Genomic DNA, 18,602 nt, shown 5'->3' with positions numbered 1-18,602 from the left:
TTAAGCACGAATTTGACCTTCAAACGGCCAATGAAACCGTCATACGGTGCCCGAATGTTGCTCTGCGTTATTTTGGCCTAGTGCCAACCTTGCTTTCCAATATACTCCAGACACAATAGTCCAACGGTTTGGTATCCGGAGATTTTTTGTGGCCATTGTGCGCTGGAAATGAAACGACGAACCTCATTTTGTAACCATTCTTGGGTGGCGCGTGCTGAGTACGATGGTGCTGAGTCCTGTTGGAATATCCAAGGTTTGCGGCCAGAATGTTTGCGTGCCCAAGGCTTTAATACATCCACCCAAATATTTTTGCGATAATATTCGGCATTTATTCTGATCGATTAATAGGAGCGGAGAGCGACCATCGGCTGTTATGGCCGCCTACACCATCACCATGGCCGGCGCTTGAGTTCTGGTGACCAACCGAAGGTGCACATTTCAGCTGACCTATTGGACAAGTAAACACGATCATTTTGTTTGTTTACAAACTTCTGGACAACGAATGTTCTCTTATCGGATAAAAACCTAATTCGGCAGTTCACCACTATTTTCTTTCTGTTGCCGTGTAAGTTCTTGCACTTTTTGGAATTTCAATGGGTTTACCCCGAGCTAATTTTTCAATATTTGCCGAACGAAATATTGCAATATGTTCAGCTCATGAGCCATTTTTCGGCCACTGCGACGAGGGTTTCGATCAAGTCGCTTCTTCGTTTTTCGAACCATTTCTGCTGATGTTGCTGTTTTCTTTCGTCCACTTCCATGACGTAAGACACAAAAGGTTTATTCACATTAAAGTGCTGGAGTGCTCTAACGATAGCCACTTGTGGTTTTCCAACCAAATATAAAGAATTCACATTATCACGCTTGAATATCATCACGAATAACTTTTTTTCTGAAAAAATCTCACTAAAATGTTTTTGTACGCTTGTAAACAATATAATGAGCTGTCACTGGAATAATTTTAACAGCTGTCGGACGAGTGGGTTAGAAATGACAGAGGTCTAAAGTTGGTTGCAGTTTTTTCATCTCACTCTGTGTATCATTTGATACCGCCAAAACGCGCCTAATCGAAGTAACGGTTTGGACCAAATCCGTTTCAGGACATTTGGACTCCATATAAGGTTGACCGTCCATCCGTCTGACTGTTTGGCTGGCTGGGGCTCTTTTAGCTCTTGAAGGGAATATCAGAGACGATCCAAACTTTGTTTATCGTAATATTATTGTCAAACTAAGATCTGGCCTCACCTTCTGGTACCACCCCCACAAAAGATCTACATTTTCATAGAAAATCATTTGCCTCAATATTGTTCAGATTTTGCAAATCCTAATATTTGTATCAGTGCTACGTCGGGTTTGAAAGTGGGCAATATCGGTTCACTCCATCAAGTACCTCCCTCAAAGGTTCAAAATTTTGAATAATCAAAACTCTTATTAAATTGTGAAATAAGGGTCCAACGGTCTTTAAATTTCACACATTCCAATATTTTTGTCAATACAAGATCTGGTGTGAAGATGAGATATATCGGTGGACAGCTTCTGTTGCCTTTTCACAACGGGTGAAAATTTTGTATATCCATAAAGCTCGTAAAATGCGAAATGAGCATTGCATTGCTTTCAAACTCGGCACATCTCAATATTTCTATCCATACAAGATATTTTCTGAAGAAGGAATATATATGACGGCTTTTCTGGTACCTCCCCCACAACGGGTCTACTTTTAGAATAAACCAAGCTCCAATAAATTGTGAAATAAGCATCTGATTCTATCTTACTTCTCACATTCCAATATTTCCACTAACAGAAGATATGATGTGAAGATGGAATATATCGGCTCACAATTTCTTGTGCGTCCCTCACAATTAATCCCCCAAACTGGAAATAAGTAATTATTGAACATCTCAATATATTTATCAGTATTAGTATTATCTGTTTTAATACATCCACACTTTCTCCTAACTTCTCCACAAACGTTCAAAATTTTACAAAGAATATGTACAACTACCGCAAAAAGGGGTCGAAATAGATCCAAATGGGATAGTTTGTAGCACATACAACAGAATTTAACAAATTTCGAGAAAATCGCTTCAGCTATAGTTCCCATATATAGATTTTATCCGATTCTATATTTAAGTTCCCAATAGCTGTAACATGTGCTCCACAACAATCATTTTCGGTACAAGATGTGAATGCCTATGCAAATTTCGATGAGATCGGGTAAGATATGGATATAGCTGTCATATACATATATTTTTATCCAATTTCACGCTTATGGTGATCAAGATCGCATACTTTATGGCGACTGGAAGAAAAAAATTTAGTAGCCACAAATCAGTTCCCACGGGCACCTTCAAACTTATTGTTAAAGACTTTCATTTTAGTTGTACAGTCAATTTTCTCTTACACATTATTTATATATATATATACGTTTTTGTACTTGTCTGCACTAAAGAGTTGTCAAAGGTGTGAGTAAATATTGAAAAACATAAAATGATGCGAAAATATTTTCCCATTATTTCGATCTTTGCATATGAATAGTCCTAACATTTATTAAACCTTATTTCATTTTATATGGATATTTTCCGTTTTTATACCCTCCACCAAAAAAGGTATGGAGGGTATATTAACTTTGTCATTCCGTTTGTAACTCATCGAAATAATCATTTTAGACCCAACAAAGTATATGTATTCTTGATCAGCGTAAAATTCTAAGACGATTTAGCCCTGTCCGTCCGTCTGTCCGTCTGTTGTAATCACGCTACAGTCTAAACGAATTAAGATAGGAAGCTAAAATTTTGCACAGATCTCTCTTTTGTCTGCAGGCAGGTCAAGTTCGAAGATGGGCTATATCGGTCCACGATATCGTATAGCCCCCATATAACGGTACCCCCCGATATTCGGTATTTTGATGATTTTACCCACATTTTTCAACGGAATTGTCTGAAAATCCACACAAGGAGTTCCTTGTGGGTACTTTATACCTCAGCAGAGAATTATCTATATAGGTCCACAATATCGTATAGCCCCCATATAAAGGTACCCCCCGATATTCGGTATTTTGATGATTTTACCCACATTTTTCAACGGAATTGTCTGAAAATCCACACAAGGAGTTCCTTGTGGGTACTTTATACCTCGGCAGAGAATTGTCCATATAGGTCCACGATATCGTATAGCCCCCATGTAACGGTACCCCCCGATATTCGGTATTTTGATGATTTTACCCACATTTTTTGAACGGAATTGTCTGAAAATCCACACAAGGAGTTCCTTGTGGGTACTTTATACCTCGGCAGAGAATTGTCCATATAGGTCCACGATATCGTATAGCCCCCATGTAACGGTACCCCCCGATATTCGGTATTTTGATGATTTTACCCACATTTTTCAACGGAATTGTCTGAAAATCCACACAAGGAGTTCCTTGTGGGTACTTTATACCTCGGCAGAGAATTATCTATATAGGTACACAATATCGTATAGCCCCCATATAACGGTACCCCCGATATTCGGTATACCTCGGCAGAAAATTATCTATATAGGTCCACAATATCGTATAGCCCCCATATAACGGTACCCCCCGATATTCGGTATTTTGATGATTTTTCCCACATTTGTCAACGGAATTGTCTGAAAATCCCCAAAAGGAGTCCCTTGTGGGCATTTTACCGCCTCAAAATGAAGTGTCTATATAGGTCCACGATATCGTATATCCCCCATATAACTGTAACCTCCGATATTCGGTATATTGATGATGTTAGCCACGCTTTTCAATGGAATTGTCTTAAAATCAACACAAGTAGTTCCTTGTGAGTACTTCACCTTCAACGGAATTGTCTGAAAATCCACAAAAGGAGTTCCTTGTGGGTACTTTATACCTCAGCAGAGAATTATCTATATAGGCCGACAATATCGTATAGCCCCCATATAACGGTACACCCGATATTTGGTATTTTGATGATTTTACCCACATTTGTCAACGGAATTGTCTGAAAATCCCCAAAAGAAGTCCCTTGTGGGCATTTTACCGCCTCAAAATGAAGTGTCTATATAGGTCCACGATATCGTATATCCCCCATATAACTGTAACCTCCGATATTCGGTATATTGATGATGTTAGCCACGCTTTTCAATGGAATTGTCTTAAAATCAACACAAGTAGTTCCTTGTGAGTACTTCACCCCCTGAGAGAGAATTGTCTATACAGGTCCACGATATCGTATATCCCCCATATAACGGTACCCCCCGATATTCGGTATTTTATGATTTGACCCACATTTTTCATCGGAATTGTCGGAAAATCCACACAAGGAGTTCCTTGTGGGCACTTTATACCTCGGCAGAGAATTATCTATATAGATCCTCGATATTGTATAGCCCTCATATAACGGTACCCACGATATTCGGTATTTTGATGTTTTTAGCCATATTTTTCAACGGAATGGTCACAAGGGGTTCTTTGTACACAAGGGGTTCTTTGTGAGCACTTTACCCACCGACAGAGAATTCTCTATATAGGTTAACGATAACGTATAGCTCCCATATAACGGTACCCCGCGATATTCGGTATTTTGATGATTTTACCCACATTTTCCAATCGTATTGCCTGAAAATCCACACATGGAGTTCCTTGTGAGTACTTCACACGAAGACATAGATTTGTCTTTACAGGTCCACAATATCGAATATCCCCCCATATATCGGCACCTTCCTATATTAGATATTTTAAAGATTTTAAAAGAATTTTTATTGGATTTTTTTTTTTGAAAATTTTCTAATTCGTTCCAAATGGTGGAGGGTATTCAAAGTTCGGCCCGGCCGAACTTACTGCTTTTTTACTTGTTATACCCTCCACCATACTATGGAGGGTATATTAACTTTGTCATTCCGTTTGTAACTCCTCGAAATACTCATGTCAGACCCAACAAAGTATATATATTCATAAAATTCTAAGTCGATTTAGCCATGTCCGTCTGTCTGTCTGTCTGTCCGTCTGTCTGTCTTTCGAACGAATTGAGATAGAAGGCTAAAATTTTGCACACCTGTTTATTTTTCCAGTAGGCAGGTTAAGTTCGTAAATGGGTCATGTAAATGGGATATTCGGTATTTTGATGATTTTAGCGACATAATTCACCGAAATTGCTTCAAATTTGGCGTTTGAGATTCGTAATGAATACTACAGCCTATGACAGAAAATTGTCTGTGCAGGTCCACGTCTTCGTATAGCTCCCATATAACGGTACCTTCCAAAATTCGGTATTTTGATGATTTTAACGCCATTATTCACCGAAATTTTTTCAAATTACGTATTTAGAGTTTGTAATGGGAACTACAGTCTGTGACAGAAAAATGTCTATGCAGGTCCAGGTCTTCGTATAGCCCCCATATTACGGTACCTCCCAAAATTCGGTATTTTGATGATTTTAGCGCCATTATTCACCGGAAGTGTTTCAAATTACGTATTTAGAGTTCGTAATAGGAACTACAGTCTGTGACAGAAAAATGTCTATGCAGGTCCAGGTCTTCGTATAGGCCCCATATATCAGCACCTCCCTATATTCTGTATTTTTTAAAATTTAAAAGAATTTTTTAAGGATTATATTTTTTTAAAATTTCCAAATTCGTTCCAAATGGTGGAGGGTATTCAAAGTTCGGCCCGGCCGAACTTACTGCTATTTAACTTGTTTTTTCTAAAGCCAACCACGAAAACCGGATTAATATACAAATAGATAACGAACTAAATATGTATTCCCACATATCGTTTTATGGGTGTTGTATGACAAATGACGGACAATGTTTTTCTTTAGTTAAGCACGGCAAACCACAAGTGTCAGGCAATTTTATTGCAATGTCATGTAATATAAGACTCAGGAAACTCAGTTAATTACCATGAAAATGTCTCATTAGCTTTTATTGTTTTCCAATATGGGAAGATATTGAATTATTCCCTTTAAAGCGACGGACGGACTCCCCTCTTAGTGGTTATAATATCTTGAATGTCATACCTATGACATACACTATGATGCTGCGAAACGCATTATTGATTATAATGTGTATTAGGGTGGCACTGAAGTGCCAATACACTTCTTATAAATTAGTAAACATTTTATTCTGAGGCCAGTAGGCGGCTTCATGGTATTGTTATTAAAGGTTGGATATAAGATATGAAATTCTGTATAAGAAGTTTGGCCTCGACATTTTCTAACGTTTTACATTATTCTTAATATGTATAGCCACTCATTCCAATCGTATATACATGTGTGCACACACACACAATTCTTGCCATCCGTCTGATGATTTATTTTCAATGTCGGTTCTCTTTTCTTGCAAACCGGCCTTTAACACAGAAGTTGGTAATAATCAAGATCAGTGTACTTTTATGGTATCTTTTTGCGTATTATTTATTCTTCTTTATGCTGTGTGTAGTTTTTCATTATTTGAGTACAATAACATAAAAAAAAAAAAAAACTGGAAAAGATATCTACCAAACACAATACATACAATAACACATACGCAGTTTGATGTTGGAAGGTGGAATAGAAGAAAATGTTGAGAAATGTTTTACGGCAATTTGAACTTGTCATTGGACTGATCGCACGCATAGCGCAATGAAACGAAATGCTTTATAAGAAATAATGAAAACCTGAAATCAGATCGTGCCACAATAATAAAACAAATTTAAAAATTAAAAAAATAAATGTTAAAATTACAGAAATTTCGATTTTCGATTAAGAATTGTATTATTAAAACTCTGAAATGTCGGAAGTTAGTTAGTGTCGTTGTATAGGTACTAAAACTGAAACAATTTTGGCCAGGAAGGTATATTAGTAAATCGATCCATATTTCAATATTATTATACAGAGTGAAATAAATAAAAAAAAACTGCAACAAAGTCAAACGCCATAATTTTTACAATTTCTTTATAATTTTATTGAATGAAAGCAAAAAATGTCGGAAATAGCATCAAATGTTAGAAAAAGTTTAGATTTGTTCGAATTGGTCACCTTGAGCGCTTGATTGAGGTGAACGACACTTTGGTATTTTTTTAGTGCCAATCTTGCTTTCCAAAATACTTCAGACACAATAGTCCAACGGATTGGTATCCGCAGATTTTGGTGACGATTATGCGCTGAAAATGAAGCGAGGGACCTCATTTTGTAACCATTCTTGGGTGGCGGGTGCTGAGTGCGATGGTGCTGAGTCTTGTTGCAATGTCCAAGGTCTGCGGCCAAAATGTTTGCAGTAAACACGATCATTTTGTTTGTTTACAAACTGCTGGACAACGAATGTTTTCTCATCGGAGAACACCAAATTTGACAGTTCATCACTTTCGGCCAAGCGAAGTAATTCTTTAGCTCTTTTGAGTCTATTTTCTTTCTGTTGCGGTGTAAGTTATTGCACTTTTTGGAAATTCAATGGCTTTACCCTGAGCTTGTTTTTCAATGTTTGCCGAATGGAATATTGCGATATATTCAGCTCACGAGCTATTTTTCGGCCACTGCGACGCGGGTTTCAATCAAGTCGCTTCTATACTTTTCGAACCTTTTGCGCTGATGCTGCTGTTTTCTTCCGTCCACTTCCTTGACGTCGGGCTATGCTACCAGTATCACGGTAACGAGCGATGGTACGAGACACAAAAGATTTATTCACATTCAAATGCCGGAGTGCTCTAATGATTGACACTTATGGTTTTCCAGCCACATATAAAGGAATCACGCTTGAATTCCATCACGAATAATTTTTTTTCTGGAAAATTCTCACCAAAATGTTTTTGTACGCTTGTAAACACTATAATGAGCTGTCACTGGAATAATTTCAACAGCTATCGGACAAGTTGCTTAGTAATGACAGCAGTCTGAAGTTGGTTGCAGTTTTTTCATCTCACCCTGTATATAGCAAATGGGTGAAAGTCTTGGCAACAACCTAAATTAATTTAAAGATGGTTTGAGATAACTATTTGGAATGAAAGTAAATTTAACAAGGTTGGACCAAAACGAATAAATGTTTGAATTCTTAAAAGTATTTTAAAACCCGTAAGGAAAGGACAAAAGTCGGTCGCAACTATGCGTATTTAGTAGTGCTCCAGTATCAAAAAAGTCTATATTGGAAATTTATGTGAAGTAGATCATACCAACTATGAACCTTATTTGAATGCGTATCATGGCTTAAGAGTAGTCAAAATTAGGGAACTATATTCAACTCTGAATCGATTTTCAATAAATTTGAAGCCGAAAAATTTATCCAATTTCGGCTGATATAAGCCATTGGTGCAAAACGAACCTGCAATCGGATAAAAATATATATACGAGCTATATCCAAATCTGAACCGATCGTAACAAAATTGTAGGTCTTAACAAATTTCTGAGCTGTATCGGATATCTGGTATCAAATATTATTGTTGTGAAGCGCATATTACGCATGTGGGGGACTTTAGCACCAAATCGGATGAAACATATATATGGGAGCTTTTGGTATTTCGGAACCGATTTTCACCAAAATTTGAAGTACTTGCTTCTGGGCTAAATTTCGTCGGAAGTACAAAAATTCGATCCATTTGGGCTGATATTAGCCATTTATTGCAGAATAAACTTGAAATCGGATAAACCAAATAGTATTCTTGTGGAGTGCATATTACACTTGTGAGGTACTGAAAACCACAAATCGGATGAAACATATATATGGGAGCTATATTCATATCTGAACCGATTTTCGGGAAATTTTATGTACTTACTTCCAGACTTAAAAAGGTCGGATGTGCAAAAATTCAAAGTCATTTGGACTAATATTGGCCATTTGGTGCACAAATAACTCGAAATCAATTGAAGATATATATGGGAGCTATATTTAAATTTGAACTTATTCTCGCCAATTTCAATATTGTTCGTCCTTTGGCCAAACAAATATTGTTTGGAAAATTTTTGTTCACAAAAATACATGGATAGACGGACGGACTGACATGCATAAACCGACTCAGAAAGTGATTCTATAAATAACCTCAAAAGTAACTATGTGTCTATCTCGCTTCCTTCTCCATGTTACAAAGAAATCCTTACCACTATGTGGTGTAGATATAAACAAGTAGAAAAGCTGTAAGTTCGGCCGGGCCGAACTTTGAATACCCTCCATCATTTGGAACGAATTTGGCAATTCTCAAAAACAATAAGATCCGTTAAATATTCTGTTAAAACCTTAAAAATACCGAATGTAGCTGTTATATTAGGGTCTATACGAAGACATGGACCTGCATAGGTGACATTTGTCATAAGCCATAACAATATTCCAAAGCGAAACTTAAAAAAATCGGTTATAATGTAGATAAAGTCATCAAATTACCAAATATCGGGAGGTACCTTTATCTAGGGGCTATGCGAAGACGTGGACCTGCACAAACAATTTTTTTTATGCTGTTGTATCCATTACGAACTTCAAATACCAAATTTGAAACAATTGCGGTGAATAATGTCGCTAAAATCAACAAAATACCGAATATCGGGAGGTACCGTTATATGGGAGCTATACAAAAACGTGGACCTACATGGCCCATTTACAATACTGGATATAGACCAAACTTGGGCCATGTTGGTATTTATCTCAGACTTAATTCAGAAGTAAACATTAAGAAATGTTGGCCCACACTTACTTCTCGTTACTCCATCCAAAAGGTCAATTTCGAATAATAACAACTGCCCTAAAACGTTAAATTACTTTGCAATTGCTTCAAACTTCTCATATTCTAATCGGACACCATTAGATCTGATCTGACAACTTTCTTATAAAGGCTCCAAGTTTTTTAATAATCATTCATTTTCATAAAATGTGAAATTCCCAGTTGTCTTCAAACTTCCCACATTGCACATTTATCTGTAGGAACTACAAGTGGAATTTCCCAAATGGTTGAAATTTTTATTTTTCTTTACGTACAAAAAAACCTGTATCCTATGAGAAAGAACAAAAACTAATGGGCAAGGATACACCTTAAATATGTTCATATTTTATTATAAGATTTAAGCAATTAAGGAGGATTGCCGCTGACCTCGAAATCATATCGCTTAAGTATGTAATAACTCCGAAACAATAAAATGGGAAGTCGGTAGATAGCAACAACAACAATATATTTAATTTATGGGATCTACGACGAATATTTGAAGGTGTCATAACATAATGGCAAATTTAATAATATCCTTTCCATGGTGGAGGCTACACAAATTAACTAGTAAAAAAGCCCCCCCCACACCATTTGAAAGGAACTTGAAATTTTTAAAAAAAAAATTCCCAAAACCACCACTTAATTGAAAATCACTAGATGGGAACTATATGAAGACGTGGACCTGCACACGAAAATTTTTGTCATAGGCTGTAGCACCCATTACGAACTTCAAATACGAAATTTCCGATAAATAATGTCGCTATAATCATGAAAATACCATAACCATAGGCGATAGTACCCATTGGTATCTTCCAGTAGGAAATTTGAAACGATGCAGGTGAATAATGATGCTGAAATCAACATCATACCGAATATCGGGAGGTACCGTTATATGAGGGCTATACGAAGACTTGGACCGGCATACAAAAATGTTTGTCATAGGCTGTAGTTCCCATTACGAACTTCAAATATTAAATAATTCCGGTAAATAATGTCGCTAAAATCATGAAAATACCGAATATGGGGAGGTACCGTTATATGGTGGCTATACGAAGATCTGGACCTGCATACAATTTTTTTTTTTGCCATAGGTTGTAGTACCCATTTGGATCTTCCAGTACGGAATTTGAAACGATTCCGGTGAATAATCTTGCTGAAATCATCAAAATACCGAACGTTGGGAGGTAACGTTATATGGGGGCTATACGAAGACTTGGACCTGCATACAAAAAATTTTGTCATAGGCTGTAGTACCTACTACGAACTTGAAATACGAAATTATAAATAATTCTGGTAAATAATGTCGCTAAAATCATGAAAAAACCGAATATCGGGAGTTGCCGTTATATGTGGGCTATACGACCCATTTACGAACTTAACCTGCCTACTGGCAAACTATGCATGTATGCAAAATTTTAGCCTTCTATCTCAATTCCTTCAGAATATATATACTATGTAGGGTCTATTATGAATATTTCGGGGAGTTACAAATGGAATGACAAAGTTAATATACCCTCCATAGAATGGTGGAGGGTAAAAAAAATGGTAGTGCTAGTAGATTCTTGCAAGTTCTGCAATTTGAGTTTTCAAAAATATCACGAAAATCATTACTCTAAACATACACTTAGGTAACCCTGTAGCCATGAGAATGACAGAACCGGACCAAAACTATCATCGTAACTTACAAATACTCATAGACCAAAACAAAAAAATAGATTTGGAGTATGAGTTTGCGCATGTCATGATTGTGTCATACTTTCATGACACACTGACAACGAAAACACGGCCAACAAAACGAAAAAGGATGGTAACATGACGTTAGTCAAAAATGAACAGCTTTAGTTAGAGTACAAAGAAACCAAGTAAAATCTGAATATTTCTCGCATAAAATAAAATCGAACAACAATAAAACAATTCAATATGTCATGTACAACAATTACTACAACAAATATTGTGGAAAATAGTTCGCAAGAAAAAGTGTGCGATGTGTCACCGAATACTGCTAGACGAGTACGCACCGATTTGAAAACTTCACAAAATGTTTATTTGGCCAAATCATATGGACCAACACGTTCAAGGACGTCATCGCCAATTGCTATAAAAACGAGGCAACATCATCCGGCAGGAGACCAATTGCAACAACACCAACGTAAACATTCGCCTTATCTTGCAAGACAACACCAACAACAATCGTCGCATGAAAACATTTATTTTAAAATCATAAGTAGTCCAAAAAATTCCCCAAATAAATCGTACAAAAGCAATGCAACAACCTCTGCCAATGTGGTGACGTTAGCCTCATCGTCGTCGTCATCAGCAAGAAATGTACGCAGTACGACGGCATCTAGCTCTGCTGCACACAATGCAACTACAACAACATCGAATGTACCAACAACTGTTGCTAGCACGCGAAGATATTTGAGACGAAGCAATTTCATACTGACTGCTGCCAAACATGTTGTCGATGATTCACGTATTCTGTCCACCAGTGCACCGCACGAAGGTTCATCATACCTTAGGTCTATTATCTGCATCTTGTTTTATACATACACATACATACATACCCAAAGGAAATGTGGTTATTTTAGAATGAAAACAGTGGATATTGGTTATTAGCAATGTTTGTACAGATACCAACTATTAAATTTAGTTATCAATTTTTATAACCTACCATTCTATGGAGGGTATATTAACTTTGTCATTCCGTTTGTAACTCCTTGAAATATTTATAATAGACCCTACAAAGTATATATATTCTGGATCAGCGGTGTAAATAGCGATAGTTTACCAGTAGTCAGATTAAGTTCGTAAATGGGCCATGTCGGTTCACTTTTTCGTATAGCCCGCATATAACGGTACCCCCCGATATTCGGTATTTTCATGATTTTAGCGACAGTATTTACCGGAATTATTTCAAATTTCGTATTTAAAGTCGTAATAGGTACTACAGCATATGACAAACATTTTTGTATGTAGGCCCACGTCTTTGTATAGCCCATATATAACGGTACCTCCCGATATGCGGTTTTTTGATGATTTCAGCAACATTACTCACCGAAATCCTTTCAAATTTCGTATTGGGAGATCTTGATGGTTACTACAACCTGTGAAAAAAAAAATTCGTATGTAGGTCCACGTCTTCGTATAGCTCCCGATTTTCGGTATTTTGATGATTTCAGAAACATTACTCACCGGAATCGTTTCAAATTTCGTATTGAGGGATCTTAATGGTTACTACAGCCTATGACAAAAATTTTTGTATGCAGGTCCACGTTTTCGTATAGCCTGTATTTTTATTCCGTATTTTTTATGATTTGTGCGACATTATTCACCGGAATTGTAACAAGTTTCGCATTTAAAGTTCGTAATGGTTACTACAGCCTATGACAAAAAAATTTGTATGTAGGTTCACGTTTTCGTATATCCCCCATATAACGTTACATTCCGATATTCGGTATTTTCATAATTTTAGCGACAGTATTCACCGGAATTTTTCCAAATTTTTTTGAAGTTCGCAATGGCCTATGAAAAAAAAATCGTAAGTAGGTTCACTTTTTCGTATAGTCTTTATATCATAGTTTTCATTTAAGTGGTATTTTCCGGAAGTTTTTTGAAATTGTTCAAGTTCCTTCCAAATGGTGGAGGATATTAAAAAAAACGTAATTATTGAAATACTTTTTCGGCCGGGCCGAACTTTACTTCTTTTTTAATTGTTATACTCTACAGCATTATGTGTTGAGGATAGTATAAATTTGATTGGCCCAAAAAGTTTATAACAATTTGAAATAGACCAAGCATGTAGCAAATCTTTTCCTATCTCGCCAAAATTGGTCCTAGACAAACATTTTAAGATATCGGTCTTCTTATTTCGGCAAAATTTTGCATGGCTTTTTTCCTGATTTTGTAGTGTGCCTACAGGTCGCAATTAAAGGTCCATTGACACGTAATTTAGCATGAGGAAATTTAAGACAGGGGAGAGTCCTACCATTCTGAATGGACATGTGAAAAATACCAAAATTTTCATTCAACCGCGATTCGAAATCAGAAATACATGAAAAGGGCATTTATGTTGATGTTGATTTCGTAGACCTGATTTCAGATATCGAAGGAATATTATATATACAGGAATTCAAATTTTCAAATATTGTTTTGAATGCCGACGGAGGTCTGAGATATAGGGCGATTGATACGAAATTTCGCTTGTATCCGTGGAACCGAACAATAACCGAGATAAACGTTTTGGATGATTACATGACATTATTTCAAGAATCAAATGTACCCCAAAACGTAAATAGTCATGCAATGTTCATCTAGCAAACCTAGAGCACCATTAACGGAGGATGTATTGAAAGCATCCATTATATATTTTAAGAGAACTAGCTGAGCCTGGTGCGTATCGCAACCTCTATTGATTTTATATGCATTCAAAGTTTTATATACGAATATTTGTTCGTTAAAAAACCAAATTTAAAAATGCATTTATTGTAATACTTTAATACGTGAACAAAGAAATAGCTCGGTCTACCAACGTGAGAACATGTCAGGAACAGCTGATCATGAGACAATCAGGAACATGCCAAATTTAGTCCGCATACACGAAGGGTTTGTCCTTCGGATTTATTAATTTCATAGAAAATGCCAAGCGAACAGGAAACTGCAATCTTTTGAAGTGTTTGGTGCATCAAATATGTGGAATCGGTCGAGAATATATATATGGGAGCTATATAAAAATCTTAACCGATTTCTAATTAATTTGCCAAAATTATTATTGTAACCAGATTTCGTCACACATTCTGCATTTTCTTGGAATCGGACATAATATCGCGTTGGGTGCAACAAATATATAAAATCGGCCGAAAATGTATGTGGGAGCTATATACAAATCTGAACCGCTTTGAATATAATTTGACAAAATTATTTTTGTGTCAAATTTAGTCACTGATGCCGAATTTCAGGCGATGTTGTACTATACTTGGAAATTTTCAGAAAAATCTGTGCAGCGGTTATCGAGTCCATAAATTACAAACATACAAACATTTTCCTCTTTTACAGACATAGATTAATTGAAACTGAGGAAGAATATGTAGAGCTGCCGTTTCGTTCGTAACTCATCGAAATAACCTTTGAAAATAATTTACACATGTCCATCTGCGGTCATCACTCTAACTGTTTAATGGGATCGACCTAGATGACTAAAACCTTGATCTTGATATTATTATTTCTTCGAGTTTGTATGGGATTCCAAACATATTTTTATAAATATCCCTGATTAAACCCGGTAAAATCAGTTAGACTGATTAACGTCTTTCTGGTTCTTGTATGGAAAAAATTTAATACCCTCCACCCCAAGATGAAGAAACCTTTTAAAATAAAATGTTTGTTGTTTGAAGTGAAATCAGTTAAATCCTGCAGTTAAAGTTTTTAAAATAAGATATAGTAGGCGGTACCGGTACACTTCCATTAAAAAAATCCTCAACATGCCAAGTTTTGGGAGGCACCGTCACAGGAAAACTTAGACTTTTATAGACATCTTTTTGTCTGGGAGGCTGTTATCCACGTCGAACTTCAAATACCAAATTTTTAAAAATTTCGCTTGAAAATGTCAGAATATTGGGATGTACCATTATATGGTGGAGCGTGAACCGATACACCACATTTTCAATTGGATAAGAATTTCAGACATAATATGCATATGACCAAAACTTAAGACATATAGTTCGATCCCCTCCAAATTTCGAGTGATTACCTTAGGAGCCGATCATGTCCATGGATAACAAATGCAATGGGGTGGTGGGTATAAAAAATATACAATATTAGAACTTTATTTAGATCTTTTTATTAATTAAAAAATGTTAGCCTTGGTGGCGCTTAAAAAATAATCGATTAAAATCCATGATTCTGGTTCTTGTAGCTCTTGAAAAAATATAAAATCATCCTAACTTTCCTAGAGACCCTCTTTAAATAAAAAAACGCCTCAGTATATCCTTATTCAGATACAAAATATGCCATTTTCAACCAATATCTACTGTTATAACCTGCATCGGCTTCCCACAGTAATAAAAAACATTTTTTTATAATTATTCTTACTTTTCTTCTCCTTTTCCAGTGCTCACTTGCCTGCACGTGCAACCCGTTTATTGAATCGTTCTCGCATGCAGCAGCACTGTACCTTGAATAACGATAACGATTCCGACAGCACAAGATCTCCATTAAGTTCAAGACGTCACCATAACACGGCCACATCGTCACGTAATTCCACAGTATCATCAGTGGCCAACAACTACAATAATCAGGGCAACAACAGCAGTGGTAACAATACAGCCAGCTCATCGTTGCAGCGTAGACATCAGAAGCAGAAACAGCATCAACATCACCATCCAGCATCGTCATCTTCATCGGCCGCCTACCATCAGCATCAACGCGATACGCACAGTTCGTCGGACGATCTCATGTTGTATGATAAATCGTTTAGGAATGCTATGATCCAAGATGTGCTGCAGTTCAAGAAGCAATTGTTACGTTTGCGCAAAATACTGCAGGAGGTATGTACATAGTAGTGATGTGTGTTCTGCAAGACCCATGGAATTCCCGTGGGAATGTCTGGTTGCTTAATTTTTTTTTAAGTTTTTTGTTTGTATTTTTTCCTTGTTTTTTGAATAATTGCTTCTTTTCTGTATCATTTTTTTATGTACACTCATATGGTTTACTTGGTATCGCACATTACGATCGCCTCAACATTAAATAACGCAAAAAATACCTGCACACAAACGCACAAACTTTGCAACTTCTTGTCATACACACTTTCTGTGTATTTAATCGTTTTCTGGATCTTATGTTCTTTTTTGTTCGTTGTTTCAAGAATGAAAATTGTTTGACGAGGGTAGGTTTATAAAAATGATCATTTATAGACAATATGCATTCATTGGATGTTAAATCTTGAAAAAAAATATTTTAAATATATGATTTTGACAGGGGTTATGGAAGCTTATATTTTGGATATAAAGTAAATAAGGGTTCGAAAGCTAAAGAGTCAAATCTAGTAGATGCTATTATGAAGCATGATCATTGAGGGACATCAAAAGAGACTCAGAGTGGCGCCCAAACATTAAAAAACATACATATTTGAGATACAAACAAATGTGTTTTATACGAAGTCTAACCTTAAAAAAATTCATGTAGAGACTCTATATCGGTGCCGGGGTATTTCCCCCCAAAAATTATTTTGTCATAATCATGTTAAAAATAACTACCCCATATTGGGCCGATTAGTATGTCCGATTCTTACATAGGACATATTAATTGATAGAAGGGAGATGATTCTTTTTCGCGATATTGCCGGACAGATGGTCCTAGATACTTTGCAACCGGTTTCTAAGTGCCATTTTCTAACAGCTTTTTGGAAGAGAGCCTTTTTTATAACCACCACCATTCTATGGAGGGTATATTAACTTTGTCATTCTATTTGTAACTCCTCGAAATATTCATAATAGACCCTACAAAGTATATATATTCTGGATCAGCGTAAAATTCTAAGACGATCTAGCGATGTGAGTCTGTCTGTTGTAATCACGCTATCTTTCGAACGAATTGAAATTTTGTATACATGCATAGTTTACAAGTAGACAGGTTAAGTTCGTAAAAGGGCCATGTCGGTCCACGTTTTCGTATAGCCCCCATATAACGGTACCTCCCGATATTCGGTATTTTCAAGATTTTAGCGACGTTATTTACCGGAATTATTTAGAGTTTCCTATTTGAAGCTCGTAATGGGTACTACAGCTTATGACAAAAATTTTTGTATGCAGGTCCAAGTCTTGGTATAGCCTCCATATAACGGTACCTCCCAATATTCGGTATTTTGATGATTTCCGCAACATTATTCACCGGAATCGTTTCAAATTTCGTACTGGAAGATTCTAACGGGTACTACAACCTATGGCAACAATTTTTGTATGCAGGTTCAGATTTTCTTATAGCCACCATATAACGGTACCTCCCGATATCACCGGAAGATCTTAATGGGTAATACAACTTATGGGAAAAAATTCGTATGCAGGTCCATATCATCCATACTGTGAATTTTCATGATTTTTGCTACATTATTCAAATTTCGTATTTGAAGTTCGTAATGGGCACTACAGCCTATGGCAAAAAATTTCGTATTCGGGTCCACGTCTTTGTATGGGGACTATATAAAGGTTTTCACTTAAGTGGTAGTTTTCGGAATTTTTTTTTTTAAATTTTTCAATTTCCTTTCGAAATGGTGGATGGTATTAAAAGTTCGGCCCGGCCGAACTTACTTGCTTTTTTACTTGTTCGTACTTCAAGAAGGGCTTTCTTGCAGTCAAGAATGGCCTAAAGACGCTATAATTGTCATTTATTTTATATGAGCTTTTAATGATTGAATTTTGACAGAATACGCAAGCCCCGGTGCCTTCTTCCATCTTCCATCTTGGAACCGTCTGTGTGTATGATCAGACTATCCAGAGGAGGATCACTAAAGCTGACCCAAGATTTACGTTTAGCCTTCTATAACTTATATTTTACTTCTTGCAGTCTGCCTTATATGCATTCCAATCAATGCTAAGTACCTCCTTGTTATTTTACGAAGAATAGCAAGGTCTTTATTCCACCAAACCGGCGGGGATTTCATCCCAGTGTAGATAATTGGCCAAGATTTCCCATAGCTTAAAATAAGAACATTTTTGATAGCATTCACAGCTCTCTCAACATTGATTGTCATTATTTGATTACAAACCTCCATGATTTATTTTTATACCCTAAAACGAGATATACCCAAAGTTAGTTTTGAGGATCCTCGTAGAATCACTTTCTGAATCGGCGCCATATGTATTATATTAGTCCACACACGATGCATTTCGGCAGATCCGACTGAAGCCCTTACTTCGATATTCTAATATTATTATTAAGAACAAAGCAGCTAAGAACAAAGCAGCTA

The 18,602-nt window shown here is 36.4% G+C and overlaps 1 protein-coding gene across 9 annotated transcripts in view; it reads left to right on the top strand.

The window, feature by feature from the left end:
- LOC131806823 (putative uncharacterized protein DDB_G0277255) overlaps positions 1-18,602 on the top strand; it is a 153,895-nt gene that overhangs the window by 118,492 nt on the left and 16,801 nt on the right. For 6 of the 9 annotated variants that reach the window (XM_059131556.1, XM_059131555.1, XM_059131564.1 and 3 more), the window contains 2 exons: positions 15,750-16,185; positions 16,503-16,523. In XM_059131556.1, the coding sequence (XP_058987539.1) occupies positions 15,750-16,185; positions 16,503-16,523 (457 nt within the window). The remainder of the gene's footprint in view (positions 1-15,749; positions 16,186-16,502; positions 16,524-18,602) is intronic. The other 3 variants (XM_059131558.1, XM_059131557.1, XM_059131561.1) reach the window with 1 other exon arrangement.

This window comes from Musca domestica, unplaced genomic scaffold, assembly GCF_030504385.1.
Source record: "Musca domestica strain aabys unplaced genomic scaffold, Musca_domestica.polishedcontigs.V.1.1 9, whole genome shotgun sequence".
Lineage (NCBI taxonomy): Eukaryota > Metazoa > Arthropoda > Insecta > Diptera > Muscidae > Musca > Musca domestica.
Note: the sequence above shows the minus strand (reverse complement) of the source record. Positions and strands in the feature narration are given on the sequence as shown.